This window comes from Ictalurus furcatus, chromosome 3 (assembly GCF_023375685.1).
Source record: "Ictalurus furcatus strain D&B chromosome 3, Billie_1.0, whole genome shotgun sequence".
Lineage (NCBI taxonomy): Eukaryota > Metazoa > Chordata > Actinopteri > Siluriformes > Ictaluridae > Ictalurus > Ictalurus furcatus.
This window is the reverse complement of record NC_071257.1, coordinates 36,895,116-36,914,258: the sequence shown is the minus strand read 5'-3', so window position 1 is coordinate 36,914,258 and position 19,143 is coordinate 36,895,116. Positions and strand designations below refer to the sequence as shown.

General features: G+C 42.1%; 2 protein-coding genes across 2 annotated transcripts in view; both read left to right on the top strand.

The window, feature by feature from the left end:
• Positions 1-12,837, top strand: part of LOC128605758 (methylcytosine dioxygenase TET2-like) — a 22,368-nt gene extending 9,531 nt beyond the window's left edge. Inside the window, exons 2-3 of the mRNA XM_053621472.1 lie at positions 11,583-12,737; positions 12,830-12,837. Of these exons, the coding sequence (XP_053477447.1) occupies positions 11,627-12,737; positions 12,830-12,837 (1,119 nt within the window). The 5' untranslated portion in view covers positions 11,583-11,626. The remainder of the gene's footprint in view (positions 1-11,582; positions 12,738-12,829) is intronic.
• Positions 12,715-19,143, top strand: tet2 (tet methylcytosine dioxygenase 2). The gene is made up of 9 exons (XM_053622196.1): positions 12,715-14,420; positions 14,625-14,715; positions 14,844-14,937; positions 15,045-15,253; positions 15,744-15,894; positions 15,995-16,084; positions 16,624-16,761; positions 17,059-17,416; positions 17,577-19,143. The coding sequence occupies exons 1-9, from the start codon at positions 12,857-12,859 to the stop codon at positions 18,962-18,964; spliced, it is 4,083 nt and encodes a 1,360-aa protein (XP_053478171.1). The 5' UTR covers positions 12,715-12,856; the 3' UTR covers positions 18,965-19,143.

Below are 19,143 nucleotides of genomic sequence, written 5' to 3'. Positions count from 1 at the left end.
TGACTACAGCGTCATGCTGTGTACTGTAGACCGTTGCCAGTGTCCAGTTGCCATGGTAACCAGGAAAACTAGCTTTACAGAATAGATATACCGTATATGTACATGTGGTGCATTAATTACGCACACTATGTAGTGGAGTTTAACATGGATGATGAACGTACAACAATTTGAGACAGAACCTATGATCATGTGTGTGGTTTAGGACGGAGCCACAGGGGAACTTTGTTGTGATGTTAGTTAACACCACTTGCTAAATACAGTGTTGTAGCACTGTACCAACATATGTAGTGCACTATTAACTTGCTATACTATGTATTACAGTAGTGTGTGGTTTGTGACGCAGTCCATGACTGTGTTTATAAATTATGATATAACTGAGTGTGTTCCAAACCACAATACTACCCTGTTAGAGTATGGTTTGAGAGTGTGGTTTGAGACGGAGCCACAGGTGAACTTCGGTGTGATGGCTGAACGTTTAGCGAGTTAGCTAGCAGCTTAGGCTAAATATTACGCTGTGTAAGCTGCTTTCTATTTGTACCTTATATTTAGTGTTGTTACTGGTTTAGGACACAGCCAGTGTGTTCGACTGTTGGTGAGTCAGCTCGTGTGTTTGTGTATGTGTGTGTACACAGTCTATATCACACACAGACTCTAATGAAGCGGTGGTCTGTGAGTACACACCCATAGCACAGCATATCATCTATCATGGCAACGACCCCCACACAAAAACAATCCATTTCCTATCTATCCTATCCCCCCACTTCCTCCTTCCTCTCTTGGTGTAGTCACTATATCAAGTAACCTAGACTTAGCAAGTGCATTACTTTCAGGCACCACTGTTGCTATGGTAACCACTTTATTCATGAATGGCCATCTGCTCCAATCATTAAGACAGAGAGAGAAAGAGAGGAAAGAGAGAGAGACAGGAGGAGTGAACTGGATTTATATTCATCATGGAATCAGTAGAGACAGAAATAGAGATAAACAGAGAGACTGTGCTGCTGTCGGCCAATCAGAACACACCCTGCTGTTCTTAGCCAATCAGAACACACTGTGTTGCTTTCAGCCAATCAGAACACACCGTGCTGCTCTCAGCCAATCAGAACACACCGTGCTGCTCTCGGCCAATCAGAACACATGGTGCTGTTCTCATCCAATCAGAACACACTGTACTGCTCTCGGCCAATGAGAACACACTATACTGCTCTAAGCCAATCAGAACACAGGTTTCCCCACAGCTCTGAGTTCATGAGTTGTGACACAATGTTGTTTTCCAAAATAGCAGAAGCCATACTGAAAAACGAGCAATTTAACTGTAATTAAAGTTTAATTTGAGTAATTTTGAACATTTTATTACTAATTTGACATCTGAGGTAAATGTTGACATTCTGGATGGTTCTGTGTCGTTTCTATGGTTACTATGTCTTTCCAGTGTGTGTATAAAAACCAGATAACTCATTAACCTAGCCTATTCAGGCTTAGCGTCTGTATTTCCCTAGAAACAGTGTTCACATGACTTTAATCACATGACTGGATCACGTGGTGGTGGAGGATTCTGTCACTCCTGTTAACTAGCTAACTCCTGACTTACTATTAACTATATCATAACATAGGCCTCATGTTGTTCTGTTCTGTTGCTCATAGCTGCAGGCCAAGGTGTGTTATCACCACACACACACACACACACACACACACACACACACGCTCAGCTGCTGCATGGAGGAAATGAACACTTGAGATCATTCAGGAACCAAACAGCAGCTCACAAGCAAATTTATGGATGACACGCGTGCACACACACACACACACACACACACACACACACACACACACACACTTGCGTGCGGCCTGTAGCTTTAATAACCACGTTTCAGCTGCTGTGGTGCATGTGTGTTGCTTTTAACACTGATTCACACACACACAACTGGAGTGTGTGTCCGGCCCTTCCCTCGGGCTCAGAAACTGTTTTACACACACACACACAAACACACACACACACACACACAAAAAGATTTATAAATACCAACACAGATCTGTGTTTAACACATGGTGTGTGTGTGTGTGTGTGTGTGTGTGTGTGTAGTTGTATTAAAACTAAAGATAAAACTGTAGTTATATTAGTAAGAATCCTAACAGGGAAAAATAAAGATCTCTGTGTGTCTGGCTTCAGATTAAAGCTACAGAACACAGTTCCTATTGTCTGTCATTACAAGCTGTGTGTGTGCGTGTGTGTGTCAGCTGCTTTGTTATCCACTCTGAGAGATATTTGTCTGGGTGGTGTGTGTGTGTGTGTGTGTGCGCGCGTGTGTGTGTGTGCACCGCTCAGCTGCCACTAAACCCCGGAGCGGAGCAGAGTGTTAGTGCTGTGGTGATGATCATTATGATGATAGACTGATATTCTGAGTTTGTACATCTCTCTCTCTCTCTCTCTCTCTCTCTCTCTCACACACACCACACACACACACACACACACACACACACACACACACACATGCACACATTAGAGCACTGTAGAATACACCGAGCTCAGCCTATTGCAGTTAAAGCACACGTGCAGCACAGCGTGGTGTTTACAGAGCGCTGATGATGTCATCATGAACAGCAGCAGGTGATAGTGAGAGTTACCGCCAGTGAGGGTCACATGACTGTGATATCATTATTTGATTGTGTTACACAGGGATGATCAGGTCAGGGCGACATTTCTGATGGAGGTTAATTGGTGTATCTAAGTGTGTGTATTACCCATAATGCAGTGCACATAACAGCGAGTCATCGTTTCTGGGTTTAGGATTTGATTCGGAGAAGACTCAGTGCTTTAGCAACACGTGTCTGTGTGAGACATCTGTCTGTGTGTTAGAGATCTGTCTGTGTGTGAGAGTGTGAGAGATCTGTCTGTGTGTTAGAGATCTGTCTGTGTGTGAAAGTGTGAGAGATCTGTCTGTGTGTTAGAGATCTGTCTGTGTGAGAGATCTGTCTGTGTGTGAGAGATCTGTCTGTGTGTGAGAGTGTGAGAGATCTGTCTATGTGAAAGATCTGTCTGTGTGTGAGAGATCTGTCTGTGTGAGAGATCTGTCTGTGTGTGAGAGTGTGAGAGATCTGTCTATGTGAAAGATCTGTCTGTGTGTGAGAGTGTGAGAGATCTGTCTATGTGAAAGATCTGTCTGTGTGTGAGAGATCTGTCTGTGTGAGAGATCTGTCTGTGTGTGAGAGTGTGAGAGATCTGTCTATGTGAAAGATCTGTCTGTGTGTGAGATCTGTCTGTGTGAGAGATCTGTCTGTGTGTGAGAGATCTGTCTATGTGAAAGATCTGTCTGTGTGTGAGATCTGTCTGTGTGAGAGATCTGTCTGTGTGTGAGAGATCTGTCTGTGTGAGAGATCTGTCTGTGTGAGAGATCTGTCTGTGTGTGAGAGATCGGTCTGTGTCTGAGAGATCTGTCTGTGTGTGAGAGATCTGTCTGTGTGAGAGATCTGTCTGTGTGTGAGAGATCGGTCTGTGTGAGAGATCTGTCTGTGTGAGAGAGATCTGCCTGTGGAGCGACAGTACCATGTCAAGCACAAGCCCTTCTTCAGAGTGAGGAAGTGGAATTTTCCATTTGGAAGTATTCATAAATACTCATACAGATTCATATACAGGAAATAACACTACAGAGTGCTGAATGGCTGAGAAGGTTCTCCGTTTTACGTCTTTACAGAAACCATGAGCTTGGAACAGCTGGAACCAATTTCCCACAACTCAATCTGGTGTGTGTTAGTGTCTCTGCAGCCGCTTTGTACCCTTGATGAAGTGCGCACTCTGTACTCTGAAGTGGATCCCTTCATATGCACTCGTCACACAGACACAGGGCTTTTGATCACGAGTGCTGAAGCAAGTGTTTGTGCCCGTTAGGTATTCATAAATAAAGTGACTGATGCCTCAGGCCCCATCCTGCACTTTTTAGTCTTTATATACAAGCCTTCCTGAAGGTATTGGAACAGCAAGGCCAGTTCTTTTGTTTGTGCTGTAGACTGAAGACATTTGGGTTTGATATCAAAAGTTGAATATGAGACGATAGATCAGAATGTCAGCTTTCATTTCCTGATATTTACATCTAGACGTGTTTAAACAATTTAGAACATGGCACCTTTGCTGGCAGATCAGTCTTAGAGTAAATGAAAGTAAATAACACTTAATATTTGGTTGTGTTTCCCTTACTCGCAGTAACTGCATCAATCCTGTGACTTACTAACACCAAACAGCTGGTTTCTTCTTCTGTGAAGTTTCTCCAGGTTTTTACTGCAGCTTCTTTCAGTAGTTGTTTGTTTCGGGGGGTTTCTCCCTTCAGTCTCCTCTTCAGGAGGTGAAATGCTGATCAGTTGGGTGAAGGTCTGGTGATTGACTTGTCCAGTCTAAAACCTTACACTTTCCCCCTGATGAAGTCCTGTGTTGAGGTGGAAGTGTGTTTAGGATCGTTGTCTTGCTGCATGATGAAGTTCCTCCTGATTAATCTGGATGCATTTCTCTGTAAATCTGCAGATAAAATGTTCTTGTAAACTTCTGAATTCATTCTGCTGCCATCATGAGTTCATCATCAATAAAGATTAGTGAGAATGTTCCAGAAGCAGCCATGCAAGCCCAAACCATGACACTACCTCCACCATGTTCCACAGATGAGTGTGTATGTTCTGGATCATGAGCAGATCCTTTCTTTCTCCACACTTTGGCCTTTCCAACACTTTGGTAGAGGTTCATCTTGGTTCCAGAACTTTTGTGGATCATCTCTGTATTTCTTTGTGAATTCCAGTCTGGTTTTCTGATTCTTACTGCTGATGAGCGGTTCACATCTCGTGGTATGACCTCTATATTTCTGCTCTCGAAGTCTTCTTCTAACGGTGGATTGTGAGACCTTCACCCTGCCCTGTGGAGGTTGTCGGTGATGTCACTGACTGTTGTGTTTGGGTTTCTCTTCACAGCTCTCACAATGTTTCTGTCATCAACTGTTGTTGTTTTCCTTGGTCGACCCGTTCTGTGTCTGTTCCTCAGTACACCAGCGGTTTCTTTCTTTTTCAGGACATTCCAGATTGTTGTATTGGCTTTACCCAGTGTTTGTGCAATGCCTCTGATAGATTTTTCCTCTTTTCTCAGCTTGAAAATGGCTCGCTTTTCTCCCATAGACAGCTCTCTGCTCTTCATGTTGGTTTATCCTTTTTAACAACAAACACAGTCTGCACAGGTGAAACTGGAGCCTAAAACCAAGAGTAGATGTTCAGTGCTATTTATTGTTTAAACATTCAATCTGACAGGACACACCTGGGTAAAAAGAAACACCTGTCAGTCACATGTTCCAGTATTTCTGATTACTTGAAAAATGGGTGGGTTCAAACAAAAGGTTCTCCACTATTTAACACATCTAGATGTAAATATCAGGAAATGAAAGCTGAAATTCTGATCTGCCTTCAAATATTCATCTTTTGATCTCAAACCCAAATGTGTATAGCAAAAACAAAAGAATTGGCCTTGCTGTTCCAGTAGTTTTGAGGGGACTGTAGATCAAACACACTGGCCTGAATATGATATTACAGATATATATAACATAAATAAACACACAGGCTGAAGTCATAATAGAGAAATATCGGAAGTCCAGGGAACTAAGACACTAAAAACATGGCTTCTATTTGTGTTAGCACACACACATTACCAACAAAGGAGTGTATACACACACACACACACACACACACACACACACAAAGGCATGAGAAAACAATGCTCATGGAGTGTGCTTGGTTCAGGGATGGGGCAGTCTTATAGACTGTCGTGCATATTCTTTATAGGTGACGAATATTAAGTTAAACGTGACACAACACACTATGATACTGTAATAATACTATACACTATTATAGTGTATGCATACTGCAGCTATAGAGCATTACTATATTGTGTAGACATTGTACAGTAATATTGTATAGCTCTGTGTAATAATATCATGCAGCATAGCACAATGATACTACACCTATAGTGCAATACGGCTATACAGTAGAGTACTTACTAACAATATGCAAAACATGTTATTAATGTAGAACCTACAGAGCATTACAGTTGTGTACATACTGAATACTGTAGAGTATTATTACTGTGTACATACTGCACCTGTAGAGTATTATTACTGTGTACATACTGAATACTGTAGAGTATTATTACTGTGTACATACTGCACCTGTAGAGTATTATTACTGTGTACATACTGAATACTGTAGAGTATTATTACTGTGTACATACTGCACCTGTAGAGTATTATTACTGTGTACATACTGAATACTGTACAGTATTATTACTGTGTACATACTGCACCTGTAGAGTATTATTACTGTGTACATACTGAATACTGTACAGTATTATTACTGTGTACATACTGAATACTGTACAGTATTATTACTGTGTACATACTGAATACTGTACAGTATTATTACTGTGTACATACTGCACCTGTAGAGTATTATTACTGTGTACATACTGAATACTGTAGAGTATTATTACTGTGTACATACTGCACCTGTAGAGTATTATTACTGTGTACATACTGCACCTGTATAGTATTATTACTGTGTACATACTGAATACTGTACAGTATTATTACTGTGTACATACTGCACCTGTAGAGTATTATTACTGTGTACATACTGAATACTGTAGAGTATTATTACTGTGTACATACTGCACCTGTAGAGTATTATTACTGTGTACATACTGAATACTGTACAGTATTATTACTCTGCGTATATTGCACTATTATGTCTGTTATGCTACAATACAATATTGTGCATGTACTACACCTCAGTGTTAATACCATGCCTACTGTACTGCAGTACCACAGGATGATGTCATCAACACCTTGATATCTGCTTGTCCTGTATGATAGTACCTGGTTTCAAATTCTTGTTTATATAGAGTATAGAGTATAAAGTATAAATACTGCACCTATAGATACATTACCGTTAACATTATGGACTTATGGACAATATGGAATATCAGCACTGCACCTGTAAAGTATTAGTGTATAGTATTTTCTCATATTGCACTGATTTCTACAGTATTGATATTAATACTAAATCCATACTTCTATACTATAGAGAGTCAATACCGTGTGCATAATTCTCCTACAGATTCATGTCATATATCCATATATAAGTCTTTCAAAAAGGTGCCTGCACTATTTCCTCTATGACTTTGAATACTGCTGTAACTATCGATATATAAGAAATAGCATTATTCGGTCCCGTACGGTCACTCCAGGATTTTGCAATCGCAGAAATGAACGTGAGATCAAGGAATGTCCGCAACATTCGCAGGAGGTTGCAATTTTTACAAAGTTAGCGCAGATTTTCCGCAGATTCGGGCTGAGACGCGTCGCGTGAGGTCATCAGCCAAAGCTCTCTTCGATTCACGTGCGTCAAACATGAGTATAGCTGAAGGCTCTTGTTTACCAACAAAACAATTTTGGGCAATTCAAGTAGTTTTCCGCAAAAAAAAAGGCAAAAAAGAAATTGTATCGCAAACTTTGAAAGAAGTTCACAGCAAAATCAAGCAACAATCACAAAAAAACTAGCAAAATTCTGTTCGGAGTGATTCTGTTAGCAGTGCAACTGTAGATATAATACAGATGTACAGGCCCTAGACAATACTAATCCCACATTCACAGAGTATTATTATTATTGTGCATTTAGAACGTTACTGTTGTATAGACACTACACAATACTCCATCAACTAGAGTACAGTGAATGTACTGCACACAATACTGCACACAATACCGCACACAACACTGCACACAACACTGCACACAATACCGCACGCAACACTGCACACAACTCTGCACACAACACTGCACACAACACTGCACACAATACTGCATAAAACATTGCACACATTACTGCACACAACACTGCACACAATACCACACAATACTGCACACAACCCTGCACACAACACTACACATAATACTGCACACAACCCTGCACACAACACTACACATAATACTGCACACAATACTGCACACAACACTGCACACAATACTGCACACGACACTGCACACAACACTGCACACAACACTGCACACAAAACTGCACACAATACCACACAATACTGCACACAATTCCGCACACAACACTGCACACAACACTGCACACAACACTACACACAATACTGCACACAACACTGCACACAACACTGCACACAATACTGCACACAATACTGCACTGCACACAACACTGCACACAATACTGCACACAACACTGCACACAATACTGCACACAACACTGCACACAAAGCTGCACTGCACACAATATTGCACACAATACTGCACTGCACACAATACTGCACACAATACTGCACACAACACTGCACACAATACTGCACACAACACTGCACACAAAGCTGCACTGCACACAACACTACACACAATACTGCACACAATACTGCACTGCACACAACACTGCACACAATACTGCACACAACACTGCACACAATACTGCACACAACACTGCACACAATACTGCACACAACACTGCACACAAAGCTGCACTGCACACAACACTGCACACAACACTGCACACAAAACCGCATACAATACCGCACACAATACCGCACACAACACTGCACACAATACTGCACACAATACTGCAAACAACACCGCACACAACACTACAAACAATACTGCACACAACACTGCACACATAGATATATAACCAATACCATTATTGTAGTGTATTAATATTGTGATTATACTGCAGCTACAGAGAATTAATACTGTATGTATAATATATTTATGTATATATCAGCAGGCCCTGTACAGTCCTAATGCTGCATCTACAGAGTATTATTAGGTCCTGTACAATGCTCCTCACCCTGTACAGTACTGTGGATGTACTGCAAAATGGCATTAATATTATTCATGAAGTCCACACATATGCTTATGTTTAGCCTTTTTTTCCAGCACCTATGTACTGTTATATTTAATTCTATGTAGCTTAAGCTCCGCCCATGTTGACCCAGTTACTTGCCAAAATCAGGACATGTATGTAGCTCATGCAGCACCCACAGAGTATTCATCCTACACTTCATAAAGAAATATTTCCTCTGTGAAGTTATGAGTCTGTTCATCTAGCTGTCAGGTCCTTGTGTGTGTGTGTGTGTGTGTGTGTGTGTGTGTGTGTGTGTGTGTATGCTAATCAGTGCTAACGCCTTCCAGATGTGACCCACAGCTCGAGTGTTTCACTGCCAACAGAAACACATCACTCCAGCTCACATTTATTACCATCTGCAGTACTGTTTATGTTTAAACCCTGGCATGTGTCATGTTTTAATATCATCATGAAGTAAAGCTAATCAGCAATAGCTTTATAAACTAGCTTTATAAACATGTGTGTTGCTAGCATGGCCTATCCTCCTGTTTTTGATTAGCGTTATTTTTGTTCGTAATTCAACCTGAAAAGCACAATAGAGTGATACAGTACTTTGTAGTAACACCTAACAACAACTATTTTGGGATACAGCTCATGAATATCGATTCACACAATAAAAAAATTCCTTCACATGAATATAGATAGCCATACAATCACCAGTTTTGTTGTAGCAAGCTAGCTAGCTCTCCTTGCTACTCCTTGCTAAATAGCCTACATTACCTGTAACACACACTGACACACAATATAGTATTGTACTACGGTCCTGGTGGTACAACATACTGCCTAGCATACAATTTTAATCTTTAATTGCAATACAGCGCTACACTAATGCTAGCAAGCTACATATTTAGCTTAGCTACAATCAATGTTATGTCTATAGCATTAGCTTTCTGAAATTGTGTATTTAGCCAAGATTATGTAAACCATTTTATTGTATCTACATTTATTAGCAAGGTAGCTAACATTAGACTAGCTACAATTCATGCTAGTTTGCTATAATCGACATAAAGCTAGAGAGATGTGTTTATTATCTTATATAATGTGTAGAAGTGGGATAGACAGTGTAGACAAATATTCCTGGGCATGCAAATGACATGACAGGGAGAAGAGAGATGGTATAACGACGACGCATCACCGAGCCAAGCCTCGGAGCACTCTAATTAACACACACACACACACACCATACACACACACACCTGCTGGGCCTTTGCTCACACACTCATGTCTTTGTTCCAGATTTAACATTTAATAAAATTTTATTACACTTACGCTCGTGAGCTCGTTCCGTAAAAACTCAGCATGAATCGTGAGTGTAGGAATGAATTCTAATAAGTTTTTAAATGCTTACATAAGATTAATTTGAGTATTTCCCGAATAAACCATACCACGTCTGTGTCCTAATAATAACATGCATTATTGAAAATGTTATTACAGAGCAGTAACAATAAAAACTACAAACGAATGAATGAATAAACAAACAAACAAATAAATAAATAAATATCAGTATCATTTTTGTCATCAATTTGAAGTTTTCTGAACAATAAAAATATTTTTATTGAGAAATACAAATATATAAAATAATATATTAAGGTATAAGTAACGATTGTAGTATTAATATATCAAGCTTACTGCTACTACACAAAGTCACATGACCACAAATATTAACTAGCGAAGCTAACTGACTGGAACTCACTGAAATTGTGCTAACCGTTAGCCATTTCATTTTCATTTCATTAAATTAAGATTAATTTATTATTTCTATTTTCTCTAATGACTGAACCAAAGTAACTAGATTTTTATTTGCAGTATACTGTTGAGAAAAATAAATATAGTACAGTATAGGTGTAGTGTTGTGTGTGTATATATATATATATATATATATATATATATATATATATATATATATATATATATATAATTGTCATTGAATTATAATCATTATTCCACATCCCTATTTTCCTCCCTTCTTTTCCCCAAATTATAACAATAGACAACAAATACTCCTGTATTTTTTAACAGACAGACAGACAGACTGATAGATAGATAGACAGATAGATAGATAGATAGACAGATAGATAGATAGATAGACAGATAGATATTAAGTAGCGTAACATTCTGGGAGTATCAAAGTGCACCAACCCAAATCACATGACCTTTTATATTCTTAAAAAAAACCACAGCATCTGTTGTAACATGACTTCCTGATCAGGTGGTTATTTTGGGTGTTTCTGAAAATGCTGAGTACACCAAGAATGTGGTCTGAGCTTTTTCTTTTTCCTTTGGAGACCCCTTAAAAGCTTTTACAAGGCTCTTTGAATTGGCTTGTCTCAGGGGGAAGAGAGAGAGAGAGACTGAGGTAAACAACATGAAGGCAATAAGCACATGTCTGCAGGCATAGAAGTAGCTTGTTCACATACATCAAGCGATAGGGACGCGAGGTTATCCGAGAGCAGTGTGTCGTGTTATCAGTGTACGAGCAAGTGAAACTGTTTCTACTGTACTGGCAAGTCTAAATCTGTGCTGGTTACACAATTAGTCAAAACACACACACACACACACCCTTCACTGATAAACACACTACAGGGGTGTGATGAAACTGTGTATGTTTGTATATTGTTTAATATGTTTATTATTGTATTTTATTGTTGCAGGAAGCAGAGACGGCAGCCTTGTGAATGGACTCAGAGCAGGCCAGATGGAAACAGAACAAGTCAGGCATGAGACGGAAGAAAGTCTGATACACGCACAGCTTAGTGCCACCAACCAGGTACCTGCAAAGCTGCAGAATGGGAACCAGTCACCTGACACCAGCCCTCAGCAACTTAACGGGGATGTCAGTTGGAGCAATTTCAAGGGAATGAAACGACACCGAGACGACTGTTCCAGCCCAGTCACCATGTATGATCAGGGCCTGTATAAGATAAATGGTGAGGTGAAGCACGCACTAAACGAACAGTCATCAGTAGCCCTTCACCAGCCCAAAAAGCTCTGCGTTAATTCTGAGACAACTGGTCCATGGGAAAATAATAAGATAGATACAGAAGGATGTTTAGACACAATCCCTGAGCTGAGTAAGCCTGTACCAGACACAGGAAACTGTAATTATCCTAATGGGGACATTTTCTCATTATCGAGGAACAAGCAGATGCCAATGCCCAATGGTGCTACAGTAACTCCACCTACAGTGGAAGGTCCTGCTTGTGACCTCTTAGAGAAAACTCAGTCTCAGTATTACCCAAACCATGTGTCCACAACACAAGGCACCAGCAATCTACATGACCAGGCCATCTCTTCACCTTCAGTTACCTCAGGTTTCCCTACTTTGGCTCAGATGCCTGCATCTGAGCGACTTGCCAGGACACCATCAGAAGTGCATGGCAGCAATGGCTTTGACCCAGAGTTTATGGTGAATGGGTACTCTGGAAATTTTGGAGCAGAGCAGAAGCATCAGTCTTACCCTCTTGCTGACCTCCCAGCTTTGGAAAATCAACCGCAAAGTGATTTGGGAAAAGGGCCAGGAATTGCCTCAACAGTGAGCATCGGTGACGGTTCACAAGCTCAAAATGGCAGGGAGTGTTTTGCCAGCAGCCCAGTCGGTTTAAGCATGTTCGCCAAGTCGAGGCAGGATTTCAGTCAGGAGTCTTATCCGATGCCAGCACAGGCTGAAGTTGCTGGCACATTTGGTTCATTCAAGAACTCAGTCACTAATCAGAAGCCCAGCACTCTTACAGGCCAACAGCACTTACAATATGGGATGCAACAGCACCAGTCAGAGGTTTCCTGCCGAGCTGATAGCAGCCCCCAGGGCAATAGAGTCTCTGCTCCTCCTGTGGAAATTCAGGCAGCTCTAAAAAATCAATGTAATGAGCTGGAACACAAACCTCCTCTCCCAGACCAGGGAGGTAATGTGGCTTCTGACACTCAGATGGGTTGGATCAAGTTGAACTCTACTCCAAGTCCAACTTCACAGCACCATGCCAACCAGGCACACATTTGGAAGGGTTTCCCTCCAAATGAGAACACAGCCAGACAGAGCCAGGGTGATCTTGTTAATCCTGACACCTCACATAGCTTTCAGATACAGCCAGGCTTCCCCCAACAGCAGGAGAGTCACATGCAAAATGGCTATAAGCTTCCTGCACAGCCTAATGCTGCCCCAGAGTGCCATCCTCGAACACCTAAAGCACCCTCTGATATTCACACCCAGCCTAACATACAGCTCAACAATGTCCAGCCCCAACAGCATGCAAATGAGCAGTTTTTTGCCCCAGTGCAACAAGAGCAATTATGCAAAAATGATCAAAACCTAGGGCATGTACTACCTCCTGACTTTGTGCAGCGGGGACTTTCACAGCCTCACCAGCAATATGAAGCCCACAAGCAACAAGCCAGCACCATCATGCATCATGATGCACAGGGTCCCAAAATGGCATCACAGTTACAGAACCCCTCTCAGGGTCAGGTGAATTCCCAATTCCCAAACAGACACACAATGGAAGCCTACACACAGGCAGAAATATCATCTCCAACATACAGGCAACCTAAAACGACAAGTAAAGTGCAGAATGGATCCAATCCATCTACGCAACTGACCCTCCCTTTTCCTGATCAGCCTCGGCCCAACTCGCAGCCTTCACCTAATGACATGACGTCTGTGTTTTGCTTTGGAGGTGGAGCAGAGATGCAAAAGCAGCCACAGAGACAGTACACTCCATCTCTAAGTGCCCAACATTCCCTGCAGCTTGTCAAACACATGCTGCCCAGAAATGTGGACTTTCAGCACTCACAATATGAACAAATGCAACTTCAGCTACCAGATGGTACCCACGGTAGACAGATGCCAGCCCAGATGTTTCCCAAAGCTGAATCACGGGACTCCTGTTTCCAATTCCAGAGAGGACCCCTTTCAAGCCCGGGTTCACAAGGGGACTTCCAGAGGCATGCAGCCCTGCGAATGCATCTCCTACAAAAGAAGGAAAGGCCATTCTGTCCCCAGAGCCCCGACAAGATCAGACCTGACCTGCAGCTTGTTAAACGTGAGAATGACCCAAGATTTGAGGCCCCAATCCTAATGCCACCCCATCAAATCCAGCATCAGGATCGAGACCTGACTGGAAGCATGCTAGCAACAGTAAAACAGGAACAGACATCTTCAACCTGCACGCATAGCCAGCATAAGAGCATCCTGGCCACCATGGAGCAGCAGTTACAACAGTTCCAGCCTTCCCCTGTGTTTGAGAGGAGGTCTCTAGCCATCAAGTCCCCCAATAAAGTGAAGGTGGAGATGGCTGGAGGCGTGGCAGTGATTTCTACCAATATTGAAGGACGTAGTGAGGACCCGTGTAAACCTCCTGCTTCTACTCCCAAAAAAGAGCCAGGGCTGCAGTGTTTTCTGGATTCACCCATGAAATTGCTGGATACGCCCATCAAAAACCTGCTGGATACACCGCTTAAGGCTCAATATGAGATTGCACCATGTCATTGTGTTGGTAAGGTTTCATTTCTTTTTAGTTTGTTTAATGCAGTACACAAATATACAGACTTCTATCTACATGTTGTGTTTACCTAATTTTATATACGTCATTACTATAAACCTATCAATACAGTAATGCCACTTGACCATCTGACTGAAAATTAAAAACAATCAACTATCAATACTCATTCTATTACATCTTTTATTCTGTCCATCTCAGAGCAAATCAGTGAAAAGGACGAAGGCCCATATTACACTCATGTGGGAGCAGCTCCAAATATCAAGGGCATCCGAGAAATGATGGAGAAGAGGTGAGACATCCTCTTCAATTTCCTCACCAACATGGAATGTTATCTAGCTGTTTGTATATTTGAAAATGTACAAAAACAAACAAACAAAAAATTTTGGATTTTTTTTTTTACTTTAAACATTTTTAAAGGTCTGGCCTGACTGGCAGTGCTATTAGGATTGAGAAAGTGGTGTATACAGGCAAGGAGGGCAAGAGCACACAGGGTTGCCCCATTGCTAAATGGGTAAGTTGTTTATTGGTTCCTTGTGTGCAAGCTGGATTACCACTACATCATTCCTATAGAACTAGAACACTTAATTAAGCTATTTCATATATATTCATGGCATGAAGGTAATACGTCGAGCCAATGTGGATGAGAAGCTCCTGGTGGTGGTACGAGAGCGGGCCGGTCACACTTGCGAAACATCGTGCATTGTGGTAGTAATCATGATATGGGAGGGAATACCAACGAGCCTGGCTGACCGTCTCTACATGGAACTTAGTGAGACACTGACGAAGCATGGTGCCCTGACTAATCGTAGATGTGCACTCAATGAAGAGTAAGGACAGTTTAAAACTTTTACCTTAAAACATTTGACTAGTAGTCACTCTGATCCTCCTCCTGGAGATCTAGTTTAGTGAACCTTATCCACTCGATCGAGGACTTCTGAAGACACCTTTTGAATCAGGTGAATCTGGAAGCTCTGCAGGAATGTAGCTCTCCAGGAGGAGCATTGGTGATTACTGCATTAGATTAATGTAAAATAATTTTTCTTTTTTTTCCACCTGAGTGTTCTTATCTAATGATCAATGCCAAGTACTTTATAGAACTCATAGCTCATCTACAGGTTCGGTCATTGTAACAGATGATTTCCTCTGTAGTATTTATATCTAATAGGGGCACCAACTTATCATTTATTATATAATGCAGTAATCTACAGATTATTTATTATATTAATCTATTCATTTACTCAGACTGCGTCCCTGTTTTAATTATCACTGCTCTCTAATGCTGAAGCATGTTATTGTACTCTACATCATCTTCATCAGGAGGACATGTGCATGTCAGGGTCGAGACCCTGATGCCTGCGGGGCTTCCTTCTCCTTTGGTTGCTCCTGGAGTATGTATTACAATGGCTGCAAGTTTGCCAGGAGTAAAATCCCAAGGAAATTCAAACTGCTTGGTGATGATCCCAAAGAGGTATGACAAATATTTCCAGCCAATCAGCTCCAGATAATCACAGGCTAATACTTTATGTATTTGTGGGATTAACAGGAGTCATTTTTTCATTCTTTCACAGGAAGAGATGCTGGAGAAGAATTTTCAGGCCCTTGCTACTTTGATAGCTCCAGTGTATAAGAAAATGGCACCTGAGGCTTATAACAACCAGGTACACATCTCAACTGACCAACTATTAATATCAACATGGCACTATAGTGCCGTGGGCCACAACTCAGTGTTTGAGGAATCTCTTACCACTTTCCACCAATAGCTAATCATTATTGCATCAAATGTAATGTTGTAATGTAAACAACAGGGTTGGTGAAGTGCCCCTCAAGCCCTGGTGCTACTGGACTTAAGGTTCCATGCCAGTAGATTTATTGTGTTGGAACAGAACCAATAGCCACAGTCCATTTTTTTCTGATTGAAATAATTACAGCGGATTCAGATTAGATGCTGGCACCAGCACTGGTACTATGCTAGTTGAGAATCATCCTCAAGTGTAACTCACATCAGGGTTGTCATCTATTGACCGCCTGGCTCTGTGATTTGGGGATTATAAAATATATTAGTTTTGGACATCATAGAATGGTACTAAAATGGCAGTGCTGGTAAATAATTTATCAAACAAAGCCTTAGGAAAATGATTCCTAAGAAAAGAAAAGAAGGTCATCATCTTTGTTTATTTATTTATTTTATTTTTCCCAGGTGGACCATGAACACAGAGCTCCAGACTGCCGCCTGGGCCTCAAAGAAGGCCGTCCATTTTCCGGAGTCACAGCATGTCTAGACTTCTGTGCCCATGCCCACAGAGATCTCCACAACATGGCGGGAGGTAGTACTGTGGTAAGTTGAGTGGATTCTGAGAAATATCTAACGCATATATGCCACAATAATAATGTTTAATTGTACATTTTATTCTAAATGAGGAATGCAACAAATGAATGGTTGGGCATGTGCTAATAATGAGTTAAACCGAATACTGTGATTAGTGTGTTCAGTTCAGGAGGAGTAGCTAGTTTCACAGCTGTCTTCTGATTATTTTGGATTAAACTGAACATTGTATCGTTTTTAGAGAATGAATCTCACTGAACTTCATATCCTTAAAGTACAGTCTCAGTGCTCTCTTTCTTGCCATATTAGGTCTGTACACTAACACGAGAGGACAATCGTGAGATCGGAAAGATCCCTGACGATGAGCAACTGCATGTGCTACCATTGTACAAGCCTTCATCCACTGATGAGTTTGGTAGTGCTGAGGCCCAGCTGGAAAAAACAAAGACTGGAGCCATCCAGGTGCTAAGCACGTTCCGGCGGCAGGTCCGTATGCTAGCAGAGCCAGCCAAGTCCTGCCGTCAGAGGAAACTAGAAGGCAAGAAAGGTGGAGCTAACAAATCCGCTCACCCCAGCACACCCAACTCCAAGGCAGACAGCACCCAACAAGCAAAGCAACACAAACAAAGCTCTTGTGACAATGTGGGCCAGAACACACCTGCAGCAGGTACAATAAAGTGTCTACTTATTTTTATTGTTGCACAGATAGATGTATTTATAGTTTGAGATCATGCACAGTAAATTTTAGCATGTCTCTACATTGCAAATTTGTGTTCTGCATGATAGAGAGATAAATAGTTTTATAAAAACCTTTGTGTTTACTACAGGTGCACATCTGAATCACATGGGTGCATCCCTTGTGCCTGGTCAGAACCCTCTAGCTGCCCAAATCCAGCCTCAACAGCTGAACCAGCAGTCACAGCCCAGCACTCCTCTGCCTTTCTCCAGTCCAACATCCTCTGCTAACTACCCAAGGTACCCAGGATCCTTCCCTAGCCCTTCTAAACCCCCAAATATGCTTCCTCAGTCTCCCAGCTCAGCCAGCCCTTATCATTCTCCTTTACCAGTCCCCAATTCCTACATAAATGGGTCAAATTCACCAAGCCCTTACCCTGGGGTACTAACTCCCAACACCCTCTATTCGGGTTACCAGTGTAATGGGGGTATTGCCATGGACAATTACCACCCTTACTATTCCAATCCAAAGCATCTGGACATGTACAGACAACAAAGACCATCTCTGTACCCTGATCAACAATTCAACCCTCAGCAGCACTATGGCATGAATTACCCTCCACGCTATGGCGAGCCAGGCCTACCCGTCAATGGATATGGCAACTGTAACATGAGACCAAGCATGATGGGACACTATCCAGGATACAGCTCAAATGGGGGACCCAGTGCCCAGTTTCTGGATGCTATCTCCAGACCTCCTTTAACTCACCCAAGCCTGGACTATGCAGCTGCAAATAAATGTAGTCAGTTTGGTAGATACCCTAATCCCTACCTGGCCCAAAATAACCATTTGTTCCCCCAAAATATGGACCCCCTAAGTATGCAAAAGCCAGAGATGAGCCTCCCTGGGGCAAATGGTTTCACTCAGGTGCTTCCTTCTGTAGGCAGGGAAGTCATGAACCCCAGCCAACATCCAGGTATGAGTTTGCCTAATGGAAACATCCCACCCTCTATGGTCAAGCAAGAGCCAGGAATTGCAATGCCTGTACCTCAAGAGGAGGATGATGTGTGGTCAGACAATGAGCACAACTTTCTGGATCCAGAGATTGGTGGTGTAGCAGTCGCACCCAGCCATGGCTCAATTCTCATCGAGTGTGCAAAGCGCGAGTTGCATGCAACCACGCCACTCAAAAAGCCTGATCGCACCCACCCTACTCGAATCTCACTAGTCTTCTACCAGCACAAGAACCTGAACGAGGCGAAGCATGGGTTAGCGTTATGGGAGGCCAAGATGGCAGAAAAAGCACGGGAGAAGGAGGAGGATGCCGAGAAGCATGGCACAGATGGGACACCCAGCAAGAGTGGTGGCAAGAGGGTCAAGAAGGAACATACAGAACCTTCTGAGCCTTCAGAGCCACCATACAAGCGTTTTGTCCAGATGCTCGCTGAAAGGTCATTGTCCTTCACCACCAACACTTATGTCAGCTCAGCTCCCTATGCCTTTACTAAGGTCACTGGGCCTTATAGCCACTTCCTATAGGGATCTGCTTAGGTTTACATCATCCTCAGACAGGGGAACAAAGTGTCGGAATTGTGAAATGGTGCTAAAATATTGCTTTTCAGACCTCAGTGCCACTGGCTGTATTAACCTAGAGACCTACAGAAGCTGCTGTGAGGCAAGCAAAGACTCCACACTAGGGGGAAAATGCAAAATGTACA